The sequence below is a fragment of the Lutjanus erythropterus genome, chromosome 9, assembly GCF_056507025.1.
Source record: "Lutjanus erythropterus isolate fLutEry1 chromosome 9, fLutEry1.hap2, whole genome shotgun sequence".
Lineage (NCBI taxonomy): Eukaryota > Metazoa > Chordata > Actinopteri > Lutjaniformes > Lutjanidae > Lutjanus > Lutjanus erythropterus.
In genome coordinates this window covers 32,368,704-32,395,144 of record NC_139325.1, presented here as the reverse complement: position 1 = coordinate 32,395,144, position 26,441 = coordinate 32,368,704, and the positions used below count along the sequence as shown (strand labels likewise).

General features: G+C 43.8%; 1 protein-coding gene across 1 annotated transcript; it reads left to right on the top strand.

The window, feature by feature from the left end:
- Window positions 1-406: 406 nt before the first annotated feature.
- On the top strand, window positions 407-25,679 carry megf8 (multiple EGF-like-domains 8). The gene is made up of 44 exons (XM_084727156.1): window positions 407-871; window positions 2,672-2,861; window positions 3,893-4,056; window positions 4,138-4,347; window positions 4,477-4,657; window positions 5,832-5,920; window positions 7,584-7,797; window positions 7,895-8,078; window positions 8,423-8,568; window positions 8,650-8,760; window positions 8,872-9,023; window positions 9,337-9,438; window positions 10,151-10,298; window positions 10,664-10,827; window positions 11,204-11,407; window positions 12,356-12,553; window positions 12,726-12,986; window positions 13,096-13,214; window positions 13,334-13,465; window positions 13,672-13,785; window positions 13,959-14,042; window positions 14,422-14,661; window positions 14,787-14,971; window positions 15,113-15,326; window positions 15,431-15,671; window positions 15,809-15,941; window positions 16,037-16,287; window positions 16,591-16,701; window positions 16,805-16,923; window positions 17,037-17,265; window positions 17,352-17,523; window positions 18,202-18,365; window positions 18,452-18,587; window positions 18,676-18,907; window positions 18,999-19,125; window positions 19,224-19,434; window positions 20,001-20,215; window positions 20,306-20,501; window positions 20,613-20,781; window positions 20,886-21,078; window positions 22,783-22,953; window positions 23,098-23,228; window positions 23,561-23,693; window positions 23,883-25,679. The coding sequence occupies exons 1-44, from the start codon at window positions 848-850 to the stop codon at window positions 25,380-25,382; spliced, it is 8,664 nt and encodes a 2,887-aa protein (XP_084583282.1). The 5' UTR covers window positions 407-847; the 3' UTR covers window positions 25,383-25,679.
- Window positions 25,680-26,441: the final 762 nt, after the last annotated feature.

Sequence of the window (26,441 nt, the reverse complement as noted above, 5' to 3'; positions counted from 1 at the left end):
GATTGTTTTATGGGTTTTAGACCTTAAATTTGTTTTTATTGCCAGTATCCTAATTTTAATCTAATATCTATTTTTTTTTTTCTAGCTCTTTTTCTAGCTCTAGTGATTTATTTCTTTTGAAGCACTTTGAACCTTCTTCTATGTCATGAAAGGTGCTAAATAAATTATCATTATTATTATTATTATTATTATTATTATTATTATTATTATTATTATTATTATTATTATTGTTATTATTATTATTATGACGACGACGACGGTGTATTATTGGTTATATTATTGGTTATTGCATTATTGTGTCTGTGTGGTTTATATCCAGATGTGTAAACGATGCTTCCCATCTCCACTAGATGGCAGTGTTGTCACAGGCCACTGGCGGCGCTGTCTTTTGTGTTGGTGACCACCGATTACTGCTAGCCAGCCACAAACATTAACACCAAAACAACGGGCATCTGTCCTCAACATGAACCGCAGGGATCGGGTCGATGTCGTTAAAAGATTTCGTTGTTAGCTGACAGTATGCCCTGCTAGTGTAATAGTCGAGCTCTAGGAACCCAATTCCGTAATTACATAATGATTAATTACTCTGAGGAATGACTTATCCTGGAACATTTTGCAGCCACTGACGATTGCGCATCTGGATTTGGCTTAGCCGCTACCACTAGCTAACGTTAGCTAGCGATCTAGCTAGCAGACCGCTGTGTAGCAGTCAGGGCTGTCTTCTGCAGGGATTCCAAATCAAAGGCTACCAGCTAATTTAGCTATCTGTCAGTCTTGAACACTCGAGGACGGTAAGTTAGCTCAGGTGGTAGCTGGCGTTAAAGGGTCCCCGAAAATGTAATTTACCATGAGGCCGAAGAGACGGGAACTGGTGAGTACGACTATGGAAATCTGCACACTAGCCAGCTAACGGCCTCTGGCTGTTAACGGTATTCGGCTAGCTAGCTTAGCTTAGCAACCATTTATGTTAGCTTTGTTGTGATAGCCTGCGGAGAGCCCCTTGTTGCTGGTACTGGTTGGGTTATCCTTTAGCTAGTTGGGTGTAAGAGACGCCGTCAGTTAACGCTTTGTTAATTTTAAGTATTGATTATGAATTAAAATGCATGTGTCAAAACATTCGTGTAACATGACTGTTATGTTTGTGTGGTTGGTGCACTGGAAACATTAGAGAGCTAACGGTACTGTACATGGCTAACAGTGGTTAGCTCCATCAGAAACAGTATGTTTTTTTTCATAGACGCTGACTCTGAGTCTCGTAATGTGCGTCAAGCATTAAAATTTAGCCACCTTTAAGTCTGACTAATTCTGCAGCTTGAATGGCATTGCAGTTTACACAAGAGACTCGCAGACTTAAACTGTAACCATGCAGTAAGATCAGTCAGCAAAATACATCTGTGCAAACGAACAGGCGTCTGCAAAAGCCACACGAAATTATTTGACTGTAGGATTTCCATAAAAAAAAACAACCCTCTACTGTATAACACAGAAACTTAATTTGGTTTGCAAAATGACAGGATGTTAGGGGCGAGGTGATAAATAACCAATAACATTTATCAGATAAAACGAACAAGCAGTAACAGGCCCATATTTTATCTTTCTCTAAAATTCCTAATTTTCAAAGTAAATTACCTATTAGCTTAGCATTGTATTGCTAGATAAAGCTGACATTTTACTGCATTTAAAAACTGCAGTTTCACTTTATTTGTAAATGCTTTGGTAACATTTGAAATTGTTTACATAACATTAGGCATCTGTCATGCAATCACTCAACTATTGGAATGATTCATAAACATAAAGTGCTAGGGGCAGAAGAAATAGCATATTTAAACTCTGTTCCCATGAAATAAACATGTATGGTGGGGCTACACAGTTAACGGTTATGTTATTGAAATCATAATATGGCCAATTGCAATATCCAAATTGGAGAAGCTGCAGTTTTTTTCGATAAAGGAAAAGCATATGATGAAACAGCACTATAATGAGGATCTTGTGCTGTGTGATGACCTATCAGATTGTGCAGTGTGCAGTAGGATCAGACAGTGGGCTCTGTGGGGGAAGGTTAGCTGAAGAGGAGTAGAAGTTACACAGAAAGGAGGACAATTCTGATCCCATAAATTAGGGCTGCACAATATAGGCCAGTAAAAAAAATAGCTGAGATTATTTTGACAGACATTACAATTGCGATAACATTCACGGTTAGTGGCAGTGATCAGTTTTGCATCATATTTTTCATTGTAACTGAACTAAAATTGTGATGGTGTGACATTTTTTTGTGGTCTATACCAAAACAAATGTGTTTTTACACTTAGAGAACAAGATTTTTTTGGCCAGGGCATGTCTGCAGCACTACAGTGCAGTCTTCTTAGTCACTAACATCCTTATTTATCCCATCATACAAAACTGGTGTATCTGTCCTTCTTTCCTGGGAAAAACAGTATAAATCAGTCGGGGGCAAGATTTGGCTCTTGGGTTGTTAGTTGAGTATCACTGCTCTGTTTCGTCTTGGCATAGGTCCTCTGTCTTGTGTGCTAGAGAGAAATGCTTGAACCAGCTAATATAGGAGGTTGGTCCTCATTTGCTGCACGATGCTGCTGCATATTTGTGGTGGTAATTTGTCTATTAGGACCCACACCAAATGATTCTCTTTGACCTTTTGCTTCCCATACTTCAGGCGGTGCCAGTGATGGCCTCCCCCCTCCCTGTCTCCTTCATCCTGGTGGTTCTGCTGTTGGCCGAGTGGCCTCTGAGCCAGGCAGGGGACTGCAAGGGCCACAGGCAGGTGTTGAGGGGACCACCAGGCTATGTCACAGATGGGCCAGGAAACTACTCTGTCAATGGGAACTGCGAGTGGCTTATCAAAGGTAAAATGAGCAAAGATATAAATCAGACGGGCACACACAAGTATCACAATGTCATGGCCGTGGTCCCTTTAGGGGCATAGAAAATAGAAGATCCTGTAGATGTCAATGCGGTTTTACTTACGATTTTGACAAGCTTGTGTGCAATCATTGTGTGTTTTATAGACATGTCTAATAATTATTTTGTGACTTTGCCTGAAGCAGAGTGTTCACGATGCCCAAACACCTAACTGGTCAGCCATCATACTTCTTCAGTCTTCCCCTGTCCAAGTGACTTAATAAGCCAACAGTGGCCAGACAGTGCTTATATTGAATTATTAGGTATAGTCAGGATAAGTGCTGACTGTAAATAACAAAACCTGTTAGTAGACAACTGTTGATCTAAGCTAGGCTGACATTTAGTTAGAGACGACAGTCTGACGCTGCTCTATTGTAATGTTATGACTGAACTCCAGCAGCCTCCCACTCATTCTAACATAAGCTATCCAACAGTGTTAACTGTCACCCGCATCATTTAGCTATTTACCACACTGACAGTTGATACTCATGGATCATACATACCTCAAATCTCAGTGTGTGGGCCTTGGTTATTAATATGGTTGATTCTAGTTTCTTACTTGATATGATTTAAATGACAGAAGCTAATTCATATTTATTGTCATCAAAATGAAATTTACACTGCTGTCAAAATAAACAATTACCGTTCTCTGGAAGCTCAGACGTTCTTAGTGCTCTCCTTTTAGATGACTTTACTTTCCAGGAAGGATGGGGAAATAGAGATTGTGATGGATTTGTATGTTTATTTGTTTTATAACCTGCTACACTGCAGCTTTTTGGAATTTTCATATCTCTCTCATTAGATGAAACTGTAGTCTTTCCCCCAAAAGCAGGTGACAGCGGCTTGATAGCATTTTGCTGATCTGATCTATGGTCTTGTGCGTGGAAAAAATTGATGATGAAACAAATAACTTGCTGCTAATAGACTGTGAGTTAATTACACTGACAATTCCCATCTTTTCTTTAATGTCTTCCAGCCCCCAGCAACAGTCATCGCATTGTCTTAAATTTCACCTTTATGGACACAGAGTGTACCTATGATTACCTGTTTGTGTATGACGGAGACTCCTACCAGAGCCCTCTCCTTGCCAGTCTGAGTGGCAATACCCTGCCTCAATCCATTGAAGCCAAATCTGGCAAGGTAACCAGAATAAAACATGATGAAAAGAACTCTGAAGTATTTGGACTTTGGGAAATGTTAACTTTCTGCCTGCTTTCCCAGATGCTGCTTCATCTCTTCAGTGATGCTAATTACAACCTCCTGGGCTTCAATGCGACCTACACCTTCTCTCTGTGCCCCGGAGCCTGTGGAGGTCATGGGCGCTGTGATCCCTCCACATTAAAGTGCCACTGCCATCAGGGTTGGGGAGGAGCAGCTTGTACAACCCCTCAGTGCTCCCAGACTTGTTCTGAGAATGGCCAGTGTGACAAGGTATGCGGTCTTCAGCCAAAGGGTCACTTGTCCTTCTCTCAAAAAGCTTTTAATTATGTCAGTTCTGCAGTTTGTTGAATCGTCAGTTATTTGTCTTAAGCTCTTCTTATCCTCAATATTTTGTTTCAGAAAGGAGAGCGCTGTCTGTGTAACCCAGGCTTCATGGGTCACAGCTGCCAGCTTGGTTTCCATGATGATAGTGGGGCAGGGCAGTGGTGGCGTGTGAGTGAAGGAAACCCCTACACGCCGCCCAGGACGGGTTCTGCTGGCGTCTACCTGTCCTCCACTGGAGCCATGTACTTGTTTGGCGGTAAGACTGACATGTACTTAATTTCCATGTTGTTTTAATATCTAATGAAAAAGCCCACCCCCCAATAGGCCTGTCATGGTAACTGCTTTTGTTGGACCATATTTTGTCCCCAGAAATAAACAATAATACATACAACTGAAATAATGACAGTATAAAAGCATAATCATACAAGTGGACTCTTCCAAAGATTAACTTTTAATTCTTAAAAAAATATTCAGACGTTGTAATTGGAATGTGAAAAATATGAAGAAATATTATTACAATTAAATAAATAAATAAAAATTAAATAAAACCCCACAAGCAAAATAATAAATAAAACAGACTCTTTCTTTGTCAACAAACTTGCACTTAATACACACAAATGTTGTATCCAGTCCTAATGGGTTAATAAATATTGGCAGAGGTGTACGGAGAGTCATAGTAGTTAGTTATTACCACCTTGTGTTACAACACTTGTTTTTAAACAAAATCTACATACTGACTCATTGATGTTAATGGCCTCTCCTCTCTCACTCGGCTAAAGCCCAAAATGTTCCCACACCAGAGCTGTGGAGTTGGACTTATTCTTTCACACTTTTTGGCTGGAAAAACATTTGATAGCCTCCAGTAGCTTATTATCTTCACCTGGTTCACTGTCACTGCGTGTGGAGGAGCTGCCTGAGCAGGACAACCTGGGGACAGAAGTAGCGCGACCAGGAATTACAGGAAAATGTGTCTCAGCATAGTTTTCTTATCTTTTCATTTGGCTTAGTCGCTTTGAAAACACAGTAGGGAAATGGTAGGGAAAAACCCTCATGTTTATTCTGGCATCATGCTGACTCAAATGTTGGTACACATTTTAACACAACGAAAATAGCAAAAATGATGTCCATATATCCTATGATAAGTTGATAATGTAATTATCCTGACATTATACCCTCCACCCCCCTTTTAACACATTTGTTGTAAGTTAATAGTCCTTCATTCTTCAACAGATATATTGAGTTTTAACTTGTCCCTTGTTAATCATTTCAGAGGTTTCCTATTTTAAGGGTTAGATTTTAACCAGCGTCAATATTTCTGTCTTTGTTTTAGCTGCTGTGCCTTAATTGACCTTTAATCTCCACTGATATCTGATAATGTTTTTGATGATTAACGACGAGTGTATGTTTGATGTTTGCTTCTTTTCCTCCAGGGTTTGACCTGAACAGAGCTCTTGGTGACTTGATCAAATATAACTTCACATCCAACCAATGGGAAAGCAGGTCTTACGGTCACTCTCCTGTAAGTATTTTGTAGACACACACAGACAGACACACACACTTTTCACTGCTTTCTGCTCTTGTATCTCATATATTGTGCTTATATACACACAAGTTGGTTGCTATCAGCCCTCTAAGGTAACCTAATTCTTTGAAGGTCATGTAAACAAAAAACCGAGTTGCCTTAACCTCTACCACTTCCCCCACCATACATCCATTTTTGTCATTTTTAAGGGGGGCAGGGGATTTTAGAGTGAGATAGCAGATCATTGGTATACGCCACATATATGTAGTGTACATCATCTTAAAGCTGGGAACCCAAAGGCTCATTTGAGATGCAGCTCAGTACTCAAGTTTTTCTAGTCATAAATCTGTAATACACAGTGTTTTCTTTAGGCGCCTGTTTAATTTTGAAAGTATAGAGTGTAAAAGGGCATACAACATGAATTATATAATGGCCATTCCTTTGCTCTATTACGTCTGATAAGTTGTTACAGGGGGTTTTGGTTTGATACCATTTATGGCACAGATTTGGTACCACATTAACACACCAAGACTTTGAGGAATACCATAGAAAAATTCATTTTGTGATTTGGTATCAAAACAATTGAGCATTTTTCAGCAATTGGATGGTGAGCGCCTCTGTTTTGGGGATTGCTGAGAAATTCCCTTATTGTCATTATAACTTGGAAACGCTTGTCACGCTTCCTCTGAATGCCTCAGGTCTGTAGTTAGTGGTTGTGAACTTTCATGAGGCTGTGATTATCCTAGAGGTCACAATAGGGCATTATATACAGTGAGGTTACGTTTCGAAAGAATTGTCTCACTACAGTGAAATAGTTACTATGGGGACTGACATCATCAAACATGAATACAGTTGGGTTCATTGAATCTACAAGAGACTCAGCTTCCCAGCCGGACCTAATTTATGCAATCTCAATACTGTTTACAGACCCTGGTATGCAGGAATACTTGAATAGACAGAAATAGCACATTTATACTACATTTTAAAAGCTGCATGGTTTTTGCCCAGAACTGCATAGAATTAGCATAAAGGGCCGAGTTGAATATACTCCAAGTACCCTTTTTCATTCAGATATTGTGAGGTGAGAGGTCAAGGCCCAGGGGACAATTCTGAAAATGGCTGTTCCAGTTTTTTTTTTTTAGCCTAATTTAGTCTAAATTTGGTGCATTATTTGCCCCCATTCTCTACAAGCCACTGTGACATGGTTGGATTCTGTGAGTCTCATATTTTCATATGATACCTTCACTGTGCAGCCTCTGAAAGAGAGTAATGTCAGCTGAGAATGTGGATGTGACCACAGAGTTGAAGAGGTTAATCAGGATCAGGTAATCAGCGAAACCCTGTCAGCACAGCTAGAATTCTGCTGCAGATACCTTATATCTTGGTAGAGGGCTGAAAGGAAACATGATTAGTTAGCATGATTAGCAAGCAAGTATAGCAAGAGAACTCAGGCTGAAATGTACAAGTCTCATAAATCTAGATTCCACATCTGAACAGTAGATCATTTGTAAGATTTAAATTGTATTATCATTATAGAGCACGTCCTGTCAGTCCAGTTACCCTGGCAAAAAACTCCCCAAGCAACAGCACTTAAATTATGCTGGAATTATGTTAAACAAAGTTTATGTGAATATTTCCTTTTCATTCATTGTGTCGTCAGGTGGCTCGACATTCCCATACAGCAGTAGAGTGGATGCGAAACATGGTTATCTTTGGAGGGGAGCTTGCCAACGGCTCCCTGGCTAGTGATGTCTGGATGTACCGACCGCTCCAGGATGACTGGCAACAGCTTGGCTTTTCAAGTTCACATGGCGCTCCTAAACTGGCCAATCATGCTGCAGCTGTAGTAGACAGTTATCTCTATGTATTTGGAGGTGGGTTTCATGTTATATTGTCACCTTGCTGTCTGTTTTTGTATTGACACACTTTTATCCATTGAGAAATCAATCATACTCTCTCCTTATTTCCCAGGTCGCACTGAGGAGGATATGTTCTCATCTTCTCTGTATCGCTTCGGTCTGCACGGCTCTGGACGCTGGGAGACTGTTCAGCCCACCGGTGGGAAACCTCCAGCCACCGCTGGACACTCGATGGTGTTCCACAGCCCGTCCAGGACACTGCTGGTCTACGGAGGCCACAGGCCAACCACTGCCAGGTACACACCCTCTTGTTCATGAGCACGCCGGAGACAGTAATACACACAGCCAGTAGAAAGAGTGAGAGGAAGTATGGACTGTGACATGTGTGTCAACATTTTGTTCACACTTCTCTGTTCACAGTTAATGAGAAAGGGGAACCGTTTCATGTCTAGTTTCGGAGTATGTCTTTAGGGAACTGCAGATGTTATGTTTCTGTCCATTTCTGTACATATGGCATGAATTGTAAACTGTTTATCTGATTTGATCAGATTGGTGGATACCCAAAGCACATTTTAAGAATAATCCAACAACAGCATATTTTACAGATACTTAAAGTACATGTGCTGTGTATCTCTCCAAGGTTTAGTGTGAGGGTGAACAACACCGACGTGTTCCACGTGGACAGACGTTTTTGGACGTCTTTCCGCTCCCGTTTCCCAGCAACAGGCCCCAGAGAGAGAGCTTTCCACTCAGCCACCGTCATTGGGAACTACATGGTGGTCTATGGTGAGAGTCGAGAAAATAAGCGGACATAATCCATTTTTATCAGTGCAGTCATGTGTATATTTATCTATTTTGTTCTCACAGGGGGGAATGTACATATTCACTACCAAGAGGAGAAGTGCTATGATGAGGAGATCTTCTTTTACCACCTGGGCTGTCATCAGTGGGTGTCTGCTGGGGAGAGATGGTCACTCAGTAAGTTCCTGTAAACTGTGTCTTCTACTTTCTGTCACAGCCCTCACACACAGGCCATAGTTTTTTAGTTTCTTGGTGGTTGTCGCTTACAAAACTTGTGTTTGTTCTAAGGTGGGGATGCTGTGAGGGGGCGTTACTCGCATGTTGCTGCTGTGATGGAGGGACGAGTGCTGCTGGTTGCTGGGGGTTACAGTGGCGTCGCCAGAGGAGACCTGGTGGCATACAAAGTGCCACTGTTCGTTAGTAGTGATCCTGGAGACAGGGTGAGTAAAAGTGTCATAAAACAAAAGAACAGAAAGTCATTTTACTGTGAAGACTGGCAAATTGACCCTTTAATAATCCCCTCCCCTCCTTACTTATTGTTTCTATGGTAATCTATGATTGGGCAGTTACTGTTCAGAGGAAGGGCTTAGAGAAAGTTCATTTGGGAAGACTAGTAAATTAAGATGTTTGTAAAGACTAACAGGAGAAACTATGAGAAAACTGTGTTGATGAAAAGAAACTAGTGATAACTATATTATCCTGAAATACCTGTCTGTCTGTGTGTGTGTGTGTGTGTGTGTGTTGTCTAACCAGGATACTGTTTGTGCTGAGGCACTAGATGAAAGTATGTGCCTTAAGAACCCAGAGTGCAGCTGGTGTGAAGGCCGCTGTCGAGAGTACCAGCCCACTAATCCGGTAACACTTCCCTTTGCACAGCCTCTTGGTTGCTTTGTCTACTCCCACATTATGAGACACCTAAAACATTTGTCTCACACTGTGTCTTTATCTGAATAAGATAAACTTTATTAATACCACACCAGGTAAATTCACTCATTACAGCAGCTCAAGAATCAAAATTAGAGGGAAAAAAAGAAAGTGAAAAAAAATAAAATGCACATAAAATATAGAAATATGAAAAAAGCTAAATGCACAAACTGTATACACTAAACACCTTTTCACTCACAGATACTGTATTATGTATAATTTTAAGGATAATTTCACTGAGATTTGGTCGTAGAGGATACAAGCAGTAAATTCACATGATAGTTGCACAGTATGAACAGATAAATTTGCACAGGATTACTGTACAGTACGTTAAGGATAATGTATAGAGAGTGAGTGATAATTGTAACATAAACCCTGACAGTGTGGTGCAGGGGTCTCATTGTACATTATCCAGAATATTACACAATTACTCACTTAAAAAGACAATAATTCAACACAATATGTTAAATAATTAAATTATTAATATAATAATACATACATAAATGATCATTTAAACTGATTTTATTGATTTAAAAAATATTTAACAATATTGTACAGGATAATTGCACGGAACAGATTTAGTATAAAATGTGATATAAATATAAATGCAATGCAATATAAAACCCTTGTCTTGTGTCTGCAGTGTGGCAGCACTGGTTGCCTGGGCCTGGCTCGCTTCCTGTCTGATTGCCAGTCCTGTCTGGTGTTCAGTGGCACTCCAGCTTCTCTGGCCCGTGCCCCTGGGGAGTTTGGCTGGTGTGTTCAGAATGAGTCCTGCCTGCCAGTGTCAGGTGAGACCCAGGGAGGGAGGAAGGAGGGCAGGAGAGAAGGGCTGATCCTCAGACTGAAAAACAGATGTTGGGAGTTGACATGGGAGGGACTAGACTCATGTTGGGCGTGTTTCAGAGACAGAGCACATTGACTCGACCGCACCCAGCTGAGATTGGACAGGCTACTCAGACCACGGTTTGACTCGCCTGTCCAATCACGTACTTCCTTCGGTGCAGCGAGGTCATGTCGTTTTACTCTTTTTGAACACGTCACACAAAAGTCACAGATCAAACTCGTGTCAGTACAGTAGAAACTGCTGTATTATGAGATTTTAAGAGGTCAGATGTGTTCTTTGTGTGCTGACCTCTCCCTCTCGGTCTCACAGAGCGAAGTGCGTGCCGTGTGGACCAGATCTCAGGGGCGTACGGCTGGTGGGGGGAGCGTACCCTTTTCCTAACCTCCCTCCACTCCTGTCGCACCGAGAACTATGTCCCGGGACTGCACCTGCTCACCTTCCAGCACCCCCGCAACGACTCCCAGCCTGACAAGGTACGGAGTCAAACTGCTAACTGTGCTAGTTGTGGTTGTTACTACTTCCCTCTCTGCTCATACTTATCCCTCCTTCCTCCCTCCAACATTGCTATGAAACTGCAGTTTTCCCAACTTGAATATTATAATTGTTTCTCTTTTATTGTTCATTTCTACCTTGTGCTCTTTGCTTTTTTAACCTCTCAACTCCAATGCTCACGTCTCCTTTTTTGTTCTCTTTCGCTGTCTGTTTTGCAATTCGCACATAGAGAAGATTCCTTTTTTCAAGTAGTTTGTCAAACTTGTGGAGCAGTTTGTAGAGAATAGTGCTTCTTTTGATGTGTCTCCACTTCCATCCATCCTCCACTATCCTCCATCCTCATCACCCCTTTGCCAGGTGTCCATCCTCCGCAGCACCACCATCATCCTTAGCCCCACCACAGAAATGGACGTTGCCCTACAGTTCAGGGGCTTCATCCACCCGCTGTGGGGTGCCCCCCCGCCTGCACCCGCTCCCACCGAGACTGTCTCCATGTGGGCTCGCATCCAGAGGCTCCACTTTGAGGCTCGAATGGCATCAGGGCCCAACTCCAGCCAGCTGGTGAGACTAATTGCATTTCATTATCTTCAGATGTTTGTTTTTTTAATTCAGTAAATGACTTCAAAACAAAATTCTCCTCTGAAATTGGAAAGTATTGATAACATTAATTGTTCTTGATGAGATCTTGTAATATAATTTTTAATAATGTAGTGATTTTAGATACATTTGGATAGCTGTAGCCAGTGCTTGACAGAAATGATGTCCTGTTGTCCCGGGGACATTAAAAATAGCACCTGGGATGCCAAGATGTGGTGTCTATGGCATAAACTGATGAAAACTGATTATTCAACTTGGGCAATTTCAATTTAATATTCAGCTGTAATTGCAGAGAACAACAACAACGACAGTGCCTAAATTTTATGCTTTATATACCTCAGTTTAGAGGTCACAGTTTGGTACGATTTCGGTTTTGCAGGGTAAGAAAAAAATGTAGAGGAACTTAAATTGTGTCATATTGTCAATATGAACGAATAAATAACAAATGTCAGTCATGCTCCACCGTAACACTCCTGAACGTTTTGAGCTTGTTTATACGGAGTTGCACAACAGACTGACTAAGACAGAGACAAACACTCCTATAGCGTTAGCGACTCTACAGTGAGAGGCTGCTTGAGTGATCGGCACATTCGGGTGATGCTGTTGTAAATGACATTAAATTAAGTGTTTTTGTAGGCAAACCCAAATTCAGTGTGAGCACATAGTTTGACACTAATCTTCATTTTCACTGTAACAAACCGGGAGTAACGACGCTATATGAGCTTGTCTAGTCAGACTAAGCCAATTAGAACTATCAGTTTAATTCAGAAGTGACTGTTAAATACGTACCCCCTATATTTTAAATTAAATGAATGACAGAATCCACAGCACATATTTATTGTCATTTTACTTAACTCTTCTCCACTTTTTCTGTCTCTCTAATTCTTGTGCGTCTTTCAACCGTCGGAGCAGGAGGTGGTGGGTCGTTGGGCAGCCCAACAGGAGAAGGAGCTGAAGCTTCTGGCTCGTGCAGATGGTAGCAGACTGTTCTCAAACCTGACCAGGGGCAACCATTACCTTGTTCAGGCTGAGGGCTACCTCAACAACTCGGGCTCAGGACAGACCAGTGAGATGGCCCTGATCTGGAACAGAACGCTGCCTGGAGGGAGTGTGAGTACTGGCACAGCTAGACCTGTGGTTTTCTACCAAAGCAAAGAGGTTTAACCTGCATAAGCAGATTTGTGTTCCTTGCACAGTTTCATTTCTGCCATTTTTCTGCACAATGAGTTTCCTTCAGTAGAGACAGAATATCACACCTCTTTTCCTCATAATCTCCTTCCAGGAGATCTCCTTCCTGTTCTTGGAGCCTTACCGCTCAGGCTCCTGCTCAGGGTACATGTCCTGTCTGGCCTGTCTGTCGGACCAGTCATGTGGCTGGTGCCCGTCTTTGTCCCGCTGCCTGCTGCGGGACAGCCCAGACCTCGAGCCCTGTCCTGAGTCAGAGAGGGGAGAAGGCAAGGGAGAGGGTCAGCGCCATCTGCTGCTGGCACCTCAGCACTGCACTTTGTGTGAAGAGTACAGAGACTGTTCAGCTTGTACTCAGGTACATCACAGATAGCAAAAGATTTTAACAGCATGATTGCTGATATTATCTAGTTTAAGATAATATATATTCTATTCCGGACTCATGCAAAGCTAACTTTGGCCCACAGGACCCTTATTGCGAGTGGCAGATAAACTCAAGCAAGAAAGGTGACTACCAGTGCAGTCGACGAGGAAGACTAGATGGATCCATACGTGACCCAAGGGGGTGTCCTAAAGTCTGCAACCAGTGAGTTGAAAAACTGTATTTTTAACAGGAATAATTACAGATTATGCATGATACCACCAAGAACCCATAACTCACCCTTACTATCCTCCTCTCTCTGGTCATCTTTTTGTCTTGTGAAGGAGAAAGACCTGTGGTGAGTGCCTCTCTAACTCCAGCCAGTGTGCATGGTGTGAGTCAGCCCAGGCCTGCTTCTATTTTGCTGCCTACCTCACAAAATACCCCTATGGAGAGTGCAGGGACTGGTATGACAGGTAAACTGTGGACATTTCTAAGACTTATTTATTTTATTTTTAGCTGAGAGTTGATACACATAATAACCTTGAGCACATACGAGACGAACAACTGACTGAATTTAAACATTCTATGTTTTATGAGTGCAATTATGTATATTTTGTCAGTCAGATGAACAATGGATCAATAATCTGATATTCTCATTCTTTATTCTTGTGCTCGTCAGTGTTCATTCGGTTCCCCAGTGTAAGCAATGCTCAGCTTTAAACACATGCACAGACTGCCTGCGGACATTCCAGTGTGGATGGTGTGGTGACTACAACAATCCCACAATTGGAAAGTAAGTCTGGCAGACATGTGACAATTCTTTGACAAGTACATATAATGCCAACACGTCTGATTTGAATGACTGATTAATAAATCTTTTTTTTTAATCAAATTGATGACATGTTAGTCATTGTTTTGATTGTAATTGTGTTGTATTTATTTAATGCTTTGCATCCATCTTCTCAGATGTTTGAGGGGAGACTGGGCAGGAATGGACGACCCGCTGGTGTACAACTGCAGCGTGGCAGTAGCTGAAGCACGGGCTGCAAAGTAAGATTTCTCTTATGACACTTGTTTCAGTAAACCTTCTGTAAGCATATGGTTTTTACTCGGGACATCAGCTGTTGTTAAATGGAACATTTTATACATCGAATATTGTAGGTGGAGTGCTTCTCACAGGATGCACATTTATTTGTGGTGGTCCGGTCCTTTCAAAGGGAAAGGGGTCCTTAATGTGTTTTTCTCAATACAGTTATTTCAAGTTAAATAGGACAAAATGCAGAGGTTCACTCATACTCATACAAGGTATTAGGTGCATACAGCCTTGATGTTTCAAACTAAAACAGAACTTCTGCATAGAGCCTTAATACAGTGGATGGATATAGCATACCTGTCCAACTTCATGTCTTCTCGTCCTGGTCTCTTCTAGCCCTGAGCCCCAGACCTCAGCCCCACCTCGACCCCTGGAAATGGAGCTGGAGCTGGAGCACCTGGATGATGAAGAGCAAGATGCAATCTGGTCCTACCCCACCTGCCCTGACGTAGAGGAATGCCGGCTGGGTCTCCACAACTGTCACCCCTTTGCCACCTGCATCAACACTCCCACCTCCTACGAGTGCCACTGTGAGAGAGGATACACGGGAGACGGAACGCTGCACTGCAACCAGACGTAAGAGTCACCGCCCTTGTTCCTTTGTGGATTCATTTTTCACCTCTCTTTAGTCATCACGATTGCTTTTGTGAATCTGGGAAAAAAGTACATTTTCAACCCACCCATAATTCTCCCTCCCACAGGTGCTATAATGAGTGTCGTGAGGGCCAGTGTAGTGGCAGCCCACGGTTTGAGTGTGAATGTTCCCTCGGCTGGACGTCTGACCCAGCCACTCTGGTTCTCAGTGGTGTTGAATGTGATGTGGACTGTGGCTGCAACTTCCACTCTACCTGTATTACTGCACCAGGGATCTGCGATGAATGCCAGGGTGAGACCTTAATATATGGCTTATTTTAACAGCTTGTTCAGATATCTTTTGTAAAGAATGCGCACTGAACCAGAACAGTTTATGGCATAGAATCGTACAATTCATAAAACTAAACTGCATTTGTTGAAATTTGTCTATCAGATTGGACTACAGGGCCCCACTGTGAGCACTGCCGTCCAGGTAGTTTTGGTTCAGCCCTGGCTGGCGGTGGCGGCTGTGTGCCATGTGAGTGTAACGGCCACGGCGATCCACTGCGAGGATACTGTCACAACCAGACAGGCCAGTGCTACTGTACCCACAACACTCAGGGATCACACTGCGAGTCCTGCCTGCCTGGTTACTATGGAGACCCTAGGTAAGGGAGAGTTTGGATTATTTAAAGTGGGATTGTAAAAAGTGTGAAAACAGTGGAAATATCTTGGCTTGATTTTTGTATTTCCATCTTTCCCTTTCCAATAGGAACAACGGCACATGCTACCGCCAGTGCCAGGGCCGTTCTGTGCTGCTCTCTTCCACCTCCTCCTCTGCCATGCCCCTCTCCTCTTCTCTGGGGTGGCGAAGTGGCACAGAGGGGAAAGGAGGACTTTCTCATTGCCTGTGGGTTCTGTCAGTGACTGAGAACCTGGCACCCTGTCTGCCCAGACAGCTGTGTCCCCCTGTAGCCCTCACTCTACATCCAGACTCCCACACTCATTGTAAAGTGAGTAAAAACTTGACCCAGTTATGCCCACAAACTCCCATGCAAGTGAACATGTTAGCTGTGCTACAGCATCAAAATTTATCAGTATTTCTCCATGTATCACTGTCCCTTTACATTCCCTATGTTTTGTTTTGCAGAGCTCCTTTGTCTATGTGTTTGATGGCCTTCCTCGTTTCCTCGGCAATGGTGTTGTACATTCAGATCACAACCTGATTGGGGCATTTTGCGGCACCACAAGGTCTCAGCCTATCACTGTGGAGGCCACCTCAGGTATCCATCCATATATTCATCCTCTAATCGAGTATTATTGGGCACCATGTCACCATGTCACTTTGACTCACTTGCACTCTCTCTTTCACCACCAGGTGTGATCTCTGTCTACTTTGAGGCCAACGTCTCATCAAACAAACCTCAAGGCTTCAACGCGTCTTTCTGGGTGCGGCGGTGCCACCAGAGCTCTGATGAGGGAGAAGAGGGGACACCTGTGTGTCCAGGTGGAGCCCAGTGCCAAGGAGGGCTCTGTCAGTGTCCTCAGGGATATGGTGGGCCCCACTGTGACCGACCCATGTGCCCTCAGAATTGTGGAGTAACAGAAGGAAGAGGGGCTTGTAATATAGTAAGAGTTGACGATTTATATTAAGAAGTTTTTTTGTTTTGTTCATTCATGCACCATGTATTTTGGCCGTAAGCCAATAGACTTTAAAAATAGTTGTATACTCTGTCATTTGATTTTTTTTTTTGTGATGTGTTCATAATAATCCTCAGCTCTAAAATGACAGCTGCAAAATAATGTCCTGTTGATGATAGTCATCTTACCCTGTCAGGATCAGATCCTACTGATTATTCAAGAAATTACAGTTGAAAACTCAGCAGAACATTTTTTTCTAGCTTGCTAACCAACATGTTTTGTTTGTCTCAGTCTCTGGGAGTGTGCGTGTGCTCAGACAGCTGGGCTGGCTCAGACTGCTCTGTTCCTCGGGACTCCAACAGCCTGGTCTGGGAAACACTGCTGGACACACAAATGACAGTGGTATGGCCAGAACACACAAACAGGAACACAAATGTTTCAGTGTGCATGCTTCATAAATTTTACACTCCACAAATACACATTCATATGCACTGTTACTCCACAGAATCAGGCCCACAGGTTCCTCCACAGGATGGGCCACTCTCTGGTGTCTGGACCACAGGGCAACCTCTGGATGTATGGAGGCCTCTCTCTGTCAGAGGGCATTCTGGGGAATGTCTACAGGTAAGGGCATGTAATCCAAGACTGTCCTGAGTAGTATTAATGTCCTGACACATGTTTTTATACTTTATGTACAGTGTACAGAATAATAACTAATTTCTCCCTGGTTTGTTCAGATATTCTGTGTCTGAGCGCCGCTGGACCCAAATGTTGACGAGTTCTGTGGAAGAAGGCTCAACTCCGAGCCCTCGCTATCACCACGCCTCTTCACTGCTGACCAGTCATGAGTCTGGCTCTGGAGCCAGTCACAACTTCATGCTGGTGGTGGGCGGTGTCACCCAAAACGGTGTTGCCATGGATACCTGGAGTCTGAATCTCAGCAGCTTAGTCTGGAGAGAACACACGGTTAGGATTGGATTTATAATGAAAATACAAAACATGAAAAATTGAAATGTTTTTTGACTCTTGCTCATTAAATTTTCCTCTGACAGAGCACAGTGCTGCCACCAGTGGCGGGCCACACTTTGACTGTACGCCGAGACTCTTCTGTACTGCTGATTGGTGGTTACTCTCCAGAGAATGGCTTCAACCACCATCTCCTTGAGTTCAGCCCTCATTCTGGAAACTGGACTATTGCTCCCCACACTGGCACACCACCTACAGGTTTTTAGGCCTTTTGTTTTTGGCCTTTTTTGTTCTTTTGTGCTCTTTGCACATGTTGGTTATATTGTCCTGATGATCTGGCAGCGAACTGTGAAAAGACCTATTACACAGCTGCCGATATATAAAAACAAAATAACACAGGTTCTGTTAGCCTACACTACATCATGTTTCAACATGCAACTAATGACCAGGTTAGCTACTTAAAATACATACATGCACACAAAACATAAAAGTGCACTGGCTTTTCAAGTCATGTAGAATCACCCAACCAGTGTTCTCTGTAGTTCACTATTTTATCATGCAGTAGAAGTTTTCCAAAAGGTTTGTCAGATACTCGCTCCCTCTGACAAGACTTCCAAGGCTAAAAAGCCTCTTCACAGATGCGCTGGATGCTGTTGGAGTATTGACTTGAAGAAAGATTTAATCATGGGGAATTTGTTCAATAAATCTGTCCGACTTGAGATACTCCTCAATTTCATTCTCTGCAGAGACTGTAGGTTGTCTCTTCTCTGTCTCAAATGCAAAAAGTCACCCTCAGAATCTCCTCCAATGACAGTTGACAGACAGCTGCTGTAGTTCAATCAGTGTTCAGTAAAACATTTTGAAAATATGTTGTCAAATGCAGATTTCTTTTTTCTTTTGCACTTTAACCTGCTTTACTTTTTGTTCTGCACTCAGGTTTATATGGCCACTCAGCAGTCTACCATGAGCAGACTGATGCCATCTATGTCTTTGGAGGATATCGCTTTCACGTGGAGACTGTGGAGCCCTCAGGCGAGCTCTACAGCCTGTATTACCCCAACCTCACCTGGTCTCTGCTGGTCCCCTCACAGGGTAATAAGGTAAGAGGTCGAGATTTTATCCTCAATCAGTCCACTGTATAAAGGTAATGTATTTAGTATTGCTCTATTATGCCCTTGCTGCGCAGCCTCTGTCCCGTTTCTTCCACGCTGCGGCCCTCATCAAAGACACCATGGTCATTGTTGGAGGGAGGACAGAAGCAGAGGACTACAGTAACTCAGTGTCTCTGTATCAGATCAACTGTAACACTTGGATACAACCAGGTGACTGTCTTACTGTCTTTCTGCAGATTCTGGTATGATAAAAAATTGCCATGCCACTACTAAACCACTCTTCATCTCTGTCCTTCAGTCTCTGCCATAGGCGATCCAGTGAATCGTTCAGTGTCTCTTGCCATGACGAGCTGGGGGGGGCGTCTCTTCCTGTCAGGAGGCTTCAACGGCGTCACGCTAGGCAGACTCCTCACCCTGACAGTGCCATCTGACCCCTGTGCCCTGCTACCCACACCAGAGGCCTGCAACACCACCACAGGCAGCTGCATCTGGTGTCGGGGAACCTGTGCTTCTTCTGATACTGCTGAGAGGTAAAAACAACTCTAAATAAATTGAATTACATTCATTAGCTTTAAGTTATGTGCAGCTGCTAAATAAAATGTGTTCTTCCTGCTCCATCAGAATGGGTTGCTTCACTGGCCAGTCTCCTTGTTCCCCGACTCCTCGTCAGCCAGACCAGTGCCGCAGACTGAAGACCTGCAGTGAATGCCTCGCCCGACACCCCAAAACATTCTCCAGTCCATCACAGGTAACAGACAACACCCCCACTCCTACCACAATCACTAGTTCAAAGAGAGACAGCCACTTTCTGTCAACTAAAAATCTGTTCCTTACTGGATTTCCCAGCCGGCTCTGCAGTGTAAGTGGTGCACAAACTGTCCAGAGGGCGCCTGTATCAGCAGCTCTGTTAGCTGTACGTCCGAACACGACTGTCGGATCAACCAGAGAGAGATCTTCCTGTCCAGCAACTGCACTGAGACCAGCTGTGAGGCTTCGGATTGTCCCAAGTGCACTGCTTCTGGAAAATGCATGTGGACTCGCCAATTCAAGCGCACAGGTATGGACAGTAGTGTTGAGGAAATTGTGAATTTCTTCTCTCTTTTTTTAAAGACAATTTCATTCTACAGCCAAAAATAGAATAGATGTGTATGCAACAGAATTTATGATTCAGCTCAGATAAAATAACTCTTTAGTCCTCACTTCAACCGTCCTATCAATAAAGGAATGAAAACAGCCCTGACACTATTTTTTAAAAAAAAGCTTCTTTGGTTGTAGCTTGATGTAGCTTTCAAAACATGGTACACTTTTCAGCTTTTAGATATGGTTTGTGTGTCACAAGTTGTTTCCTCTGGTTAGACGTGTTGCCCTCACCAGCTATGCATTTAGTATTACAAGTATTGTGGCAAGTGTTGTCTAGGTTGAGTTTCAAGAAGTGTAACCACCTTTGCGACCACATTCAACTCGCTATTTTGAGTGTAAGATCAGTCTTGGCGTCTTACCCAAATCTGTTCTCAGGTCCTGAAATCTGGCACCGGTAGTACAAGTTTTGATCAATTAGATTTCGGGTATTTTTGTTTTTATTAACTGTTCAACTAAAAAAAGTCTATGTTATGATTTCTCCAGGTGAAACAAGGCGCATCCTGAGTGTGAACCCCACCTATGACTGGACGTGTTTCAGCTACGCCCTGCTCAATGTCTCACCCATGCAGGTGGAGTCTTCACCCCCTATGCCGTGCCCTCCGCCCTGCCACAGTCTCCACAACTGCAGCCTCTGTCTTGGCTCCAGAGGCTCTGATGGAGGTTGGCAGCACTGTGTGTGGAGTATGGCTCTGCAGCAGGTAAGACGGCTGAAGCTGCACAGATAATTTTGAGTTACTTTAAAAAAAAATCATGTTAAGATGCAGCTTACGTCTCTCCCCTTCCTCTAGTGCATGAGCCCGTCTTTCGTGCCCCTGCGGTGTGAAGCAGGTCAGTGTGGTCGGCTGCTCTCTGGGGGGGACTCTTGCTCTCCACAGTGCTCTCAGCTCACCCAGTGCTCCCAGTGCATCGCCAGGCCTCAGTGTGGATGGTGTGCCACACGTGGGGGGAATGGGGCAGGACGCTGCCTACAAGGAGGACTTGATGGTGAGAAATATCTTCAGTTGATGTGTTCATTGTGCAACATTACATTTGTCACTTCATTCATACAAATTTTTGTTTTTCTCATCCCTGATTCACTCCAATGTTGTCTCTCAGGTGTGAGTGAGGGAGTTTGCCCTCTGAGAAACAGCAGCTGGTCTTTCCTCCACTGTCCAGAGGAGGATGAGTGTGCCAACGGCCATCACCACTGCAACAGCACCCAAGACTGTCACGACCTAGCCCAGGGATACCACTGCACCTGCAAGCAGGGCTACATACTCAGCAGGTAAGATCTGGAACCTTGAGGATTCTTTAAAAATAGTGTATTGCTTTTCATAGTAACTGGACAGTTTTACTCCAATTTCACATTCTTGTTTTTCTCCTGTGCAGTGTTTCTGGTCAGTGTGAGCCGGTGTGTGCCCAGGGCTGTGTAAACGGGACGTGTGTGTCCCCGGGAGTGTGCCAGTGTCACTTTGGATTTGTGGGAGATAACTGTTCCTCTCAGTGCAGCTGCAACAAACACAGCAACTGCGCTGGAGTTAACAAACCAGATGTTTGCCTTGAGTGCCACAATAACACCATAGTGAGTGATTAGAGTAAAACACTTAAAGATACAGTGGCACGAAAAAGTATGTGAACCTTTTGGAATTTCATGGTTTTCTGCATTAATTTGTCATAAAATATATTCTGATCGTCATCTAAGTCAAGTGTATTGACACATATAAAGTGCCTAAAATAATAACACAAAAATATTCTGATCTGTCTTGTCTTTATTGAGAACAACCATAAAACCTCATAGTGCTAGTGGAAAAAGTATGTGAACCCTTGAGTTAATGACCTCAAAAAAGCTCATTGGAGTCAGGTGTTAGCATACCGGGAGTCTTGTTAAGAAAATGAGTTTGGAGGTGTGGACTAGAACTACTTTGACTGATCAAAACCACTCAAACTTTTTGAGTTTGCTCCACACAAGAAGAATATGCTTATGCGAGCCATGCCTAGCCAAAAAGAGCTTTCAGAGGATCTACGATCAAGAATTGTTGATTTACATAAAGCTGGAAAGGGTTACAAAGTGACAAGACTTTAGAAATTCACCAGTCTACAGTTAGGCAAATGATCTACAAATGGAGACACTTTGGGACTGTGGCTACTCTACCAAGAAGTGGGCGCCCAGTCAAAATGACCCCAAGAGCACAACGAAGACTCATCAGTGAGGTAAAGAAACAACCCTGAGTGATAGCCAAAGATTTGAAGGCATCATTGGAACTGGCTAATATCTGTGTTCATCAGTCTACAGTACGTAAAACACTGCACAAGCAGGGTGTCTATGGCAGGACACCACAAAGGAAGCTGCTGCTTACTAAAAAGAACATTGCTGCATGCCTGAAGTTTGCGAAAGAGCACAATGACAGTCCACAGCGGTATTGGCATAATGTTTTGTGGACTGATGGAACTAAGATTGAACTATTTGGAAAGAACATGCAGCACTACATCTGGCATAAAAAGGGCACTGCATATCATCATGAAAACATCATCCCAACCATAAATTATGGTGGAGGATACATCATGATTTGGGCCTGCTTTGCTGCATCAGGGCCTGGCCAGCTTGCAATCATTGAGGGGAAGATGAATTCCCAAGTGTATCAAAAAGATTTTCAGCATAATGTGAACATGTCTGCATGTCAGCTGAAACTCTGTAGAAGTTGGGTGATGCAACAGGACAATGACCCAAAACACTGGAGCAAGTCTACAACAGAAGGGCTTCAGAAAAACAAAATCCGCCTTTTCGAGTGGCCAAGTCAGAGCCCAGACCTCAACCCAACAGAGATGCTATGGAATGACTTGGAAGAGAGCCATACATGAGTCATCCAAAGAATATGACAGAGCTAAAGCAGTTCTGCCAGGAAGAATGGACTAAAATTCCTCCTGAATGATGTGCAGGTCTGATTCACGGCTACAGGAAGCATCTGGTTGAGGTTATTGCTGCCAGGGGGGGGTCAACCAGTTATTAATTCCAAGGGTTCACTTACTTTTTCCGCTACCATTTAGAATGTTGAATGAGTATGTTCAATAAAGACATGAAAGACCAGAATTTTTTTGTGTTATTATTTTAGGCACATTATATTTGTCAATACCCTTGACTTAGATGACGATCAGATTACATTTTATGACAAATTAATACAGAAAACCATGAAATTCCAAAAGGTTCACTTACTTTTTCTTGCCACTGCATATATGACACAGTTTTCCCATGTTCACTGGTGAAAATTTTTCCTTCCTCCATTTCCAGGGTAAGCACTGTGAGAAGTGTAAGCCCTTGTTTGTGGGCTCTGCCAAAGGGGGCGGCACTTGTCGTCCATGTCGGGAGTTCTGCAGGGGGAACAGTGCTGTGTGTTTGTCCCGAGATGAACATAAGAAAGCCCTTGAGAACCCGCGGCTCTTCCCTCTGGACCCCAGCAGCGTAAGTGTCAGCCATCCTCATTGTTTCATTCTCATGATTACATGTGAAAAGCAGAAACATCAGTAGTGTGCTTACTTTTGTATCTTGGGTACTGTCTTTGTTCTAACTCCTAAGTTTCACAGGCCTGTCTCTGTTTGTGTCTAGATTCAGAACTGGGTGTCTGAGGGTCCCACAGAAGAGAACGCTGTGTGTGTGAATTGCCAGAACAACAGCGTGGGGGACAAGTGTGAGAGCTGCCTCAGCGGCTACTTCCTGCTGCAGGGGAAGTGTGACAAGTGAGTAGTGTTTGCTGGTCAGTAGTCCTGTCCTTTTAATTTTGTTTAAAGGACAGTTAAGGCTCATTTATGCCCCTTTTACATAAAGCAATAGATGTGTCTGTTTTAAATGATATAACCATAGGTGAGATGGAAATTTCTCTCTGCCTTGGTTAAATTCGATATGCAAATGTCACAAACAGACAATGTTTATTGAAACAACAGACTTTGTAAAACTCTTCCTCGATGTTTTAACCATTTAATTTTCTTCTCTATTCCTGTTTGAATTTTTCCTCTGTAGAGTTTTTTATGTTCTTGTCTTCAGTGTTTGGATTTTCTCCTCTTCATTGCAGGTGTCAGTGTAATGGCCATGCAGACACGTGTAATGAACATGATGGCACAGGCTGCCCCTGTCAGAACAACACAGAGACCTCCTCCTGTCTCAGTAGCCCCCAGAGTGACAGGAAAGACTGCTACAGGCAACAGGTTTGCACACACAGAAGATTCAAAATAGGATTTTACTTTGCTTTGACAACACACAGAAGATGTGTTGTGTCACATGTATTCTTGGATTTTATGCCTGTGTTGATAAAAGTGAATTGAGAACAAGCTTGTGACCTTGTTCTATTAATTACTGGGTTTTGCTCAGAGTGTATCTCGTGTTCCTCTTTTTAGTGTGCCAAGTGCAAAGACTCCTTCAATGGCACACCGGTGAATGGACGTCAGTGCTACCGCCAGTTCAACGTGGACACCGAGTGCTGCTTTGACCCCACATCTCAGACCAACTGCTTCCATGATCCCACCATTCGTAACCTGCCCAAGGGGCGTACTGTATTTTTCGCTGCACAGCCAAAGTTCACCAATGTGGACATTCGGGTCACCATTGATGTGACCTTCGGCGAGGTGGAGGTGTATGTGTCCAACTCTCATGACACCTTCATCGTGGACGTGGACCGGTACACTGGGATTCACACCATCAAGATCGAAGAGGAATCAGCCAATCGGGGGACGACGACTGGCGCAGATAAGGATTCGCCTCCGTCGCCTATAAAGGTGTTTGCCAACGCCTCGTCAAGTCTTGGGGGTCCAGTGCTTTCCCACAATCCTCTGCAGCTGCAAGCAAAACCCCCAGGGGCAGAGAGAGAGATCAGAGAGGAGCGGGCTGAAGGACTCATCTCCTACATCACGGTTTGGAAACCACAGACGGTGCTGATTGTCCGCGGTGTTCGAGATCGGGTGGTCATCACCTTCCCCCATGAGGTTCACTCGCTGAAATCCAGCCGCTTCTACATTGCTCTGAGGGGCGTGGGAACCAGCGAGAAGCAGGGAGAGTCGCAGGGCCTGCTGTTTCTGCGACAGGATCAAGCCCACATTGACCTTTTCGTCTTCTTCTCCGTTTTCTTCTCCTGCTTTTTCCTCTTCCTGTCCGTCTGCGTCCTCCTGTGGAAGGTCAAGCAGTTCCTGGACTTCCGTCGGGAACAGCGGCGCCACATCCAGGAGATGACCAAGATGGCATCGAGGCCCTTTGCTAAACTCACCATATACCTTGAGCCGGAGGAGCCTCAGCTCATCTACCTCCCCTCAGCGGGCGGAGGGGTCGGAGGCAGCACTGTATCGCTTGCTCACGCCCGTACGAGCAAGTTGGGAGGAGTGGTGGTGGGCCAGAGGGGCAGGGCAGGAGCTGTCTCGTACAAACATGACCCGGGCTCCGGACCCACAGCCCACCACCACCATCACCTCACGCTGGGTGGAGGGGGCAACGGTGGCCAGCACCTGCCGCTGCACTACTTGAGCACCCACCACTACGCCAGCACCACAGCTGGCACCCCGGCCTCACACCACCACCACCCATCCACATACAGCGGCTACCAGCACTTCTGCCGCTCTGACCCCTTCCTCTCGCAGCTCATGGGCTTCTCCTACTCCACCTTTAAGGTGGGGCCCATCACCCTGGAGCCCACGGATGACGGCATGGCCGGAGTGGCCACCGTCCTCTTCCAGCTGCCTGGGGGCGTCTTGGCTCCAAATCGTGCCTGTCTGGGCTCTGCACTGGTTACTTTGCGTCAGAACCTGCAAGAATACTGTGGCCATGGCAACGGAGGGGGGCACCCAGGGGCGGGGGCGGGGCGCAAGGGGCTGCTGGGGCATCAGCACCTGACCACTATGGCTATGTAGGGAAGCAAAGCTATAAATTAATGGGATGGGGATAAAATAAAAGAGATGGGATAAATCTGTAAAGTGTTTGTTATATAATAAATTAATTTTTTTTGAAAGAAACAGCCGCAAGGCAAAGACAAAGTCCAAAAGAAAGAGTTATGAGTCAGTTAAAGGGACAGTTCACCCCAAATCAAAAATACATATTTTTTTCTCTTACCTGTAGTGCTGTTTATCCATCTAGACAGCTTTGGTGTGAGTTACAGACTTTTGGAGATAATGGCCACAGAGATGTCTGCCTTCTCTCAAATACAATGACAACAAAATACATTTCAACTCAACAGCAAACACTAGTAGAAAGAAAGCAAGTTTGGTAGGTTCCTCTGCAGAAGGAAAACAATTCCTACATGAAACTGCTCACAACAAGGTCTGTGGATTATCTTGAGTAACCAAATGTATAGGGTTTGTTTTTTTGGCACTATTAGAACTGCCAACCGAGTGCCATTTAATCCCTTCATATTAAAGAGAAGACAGACATCTCTACAACCAGTGTATCTCCAAAACTCAGCAACTCTCACCCAAAAAAATCTAGATGAATTAAGAATACCACATATAAGAGGGAAAATGTGCATTTTTGATTTTGGGATGAACTGTCCCTTTAATGTGAGCATCTGAACAGAGTTGTACATACACTGTATAATGGATTATTAAGTGTCTTTTATTGTATTATGTATTGCTATACTGTATTTCAGTGCTTCACATGACCAAGCCAGCTGTCTCTAGAATGCACTACAACTGCTATACGTATCAACAAAACAACGTCGCATCCTGTCTGTGATCACTAAAGAGGTATGAGCACGCGCGACAAGTCAGTCTCATACTTGGACTGGAGCTGGACCATAGTTAAAATTCTTGTCACTGACCAACAGAGGTGTTAAAACAAAAACAAACTCCGCTCTCTTTGGAACCAACATGTGCTTTATACCCCAAAAAGTGACAATCAAAATTGCCATTGAGAACAAAAGACTTCAATTGGTTCAGCAAAATGTGCACGATCTTGATTGTCAGCTCAGCTCAGCG

What these genes read in the sequence shown, in the direction of transcription:
- megf8 (XM_084727156.1), top strand. Translation starts at nt 848, where the DNA reads ATGAGGCCGAAGAGACGGGAACTG. An exon ending in GAAGAGGGGCTTGTAATATA is followed by an intron (nt 16,288 to 16,590) that starts GTAAGAGTTGAC and finishes TGTTTGTCTCAG; the next exon opens with TCTCTGGGAGTGTGCGTGTG. An exon ending in TCCCCTCACAGGGTAATAAG is followed by an intron (nt 18,366 to 18,451) that starts GTAAGAGGTCGA and finishes CTTGCTGCGCAG; the next exon opens with CCTCTGTCCCGTTTCTTCCA.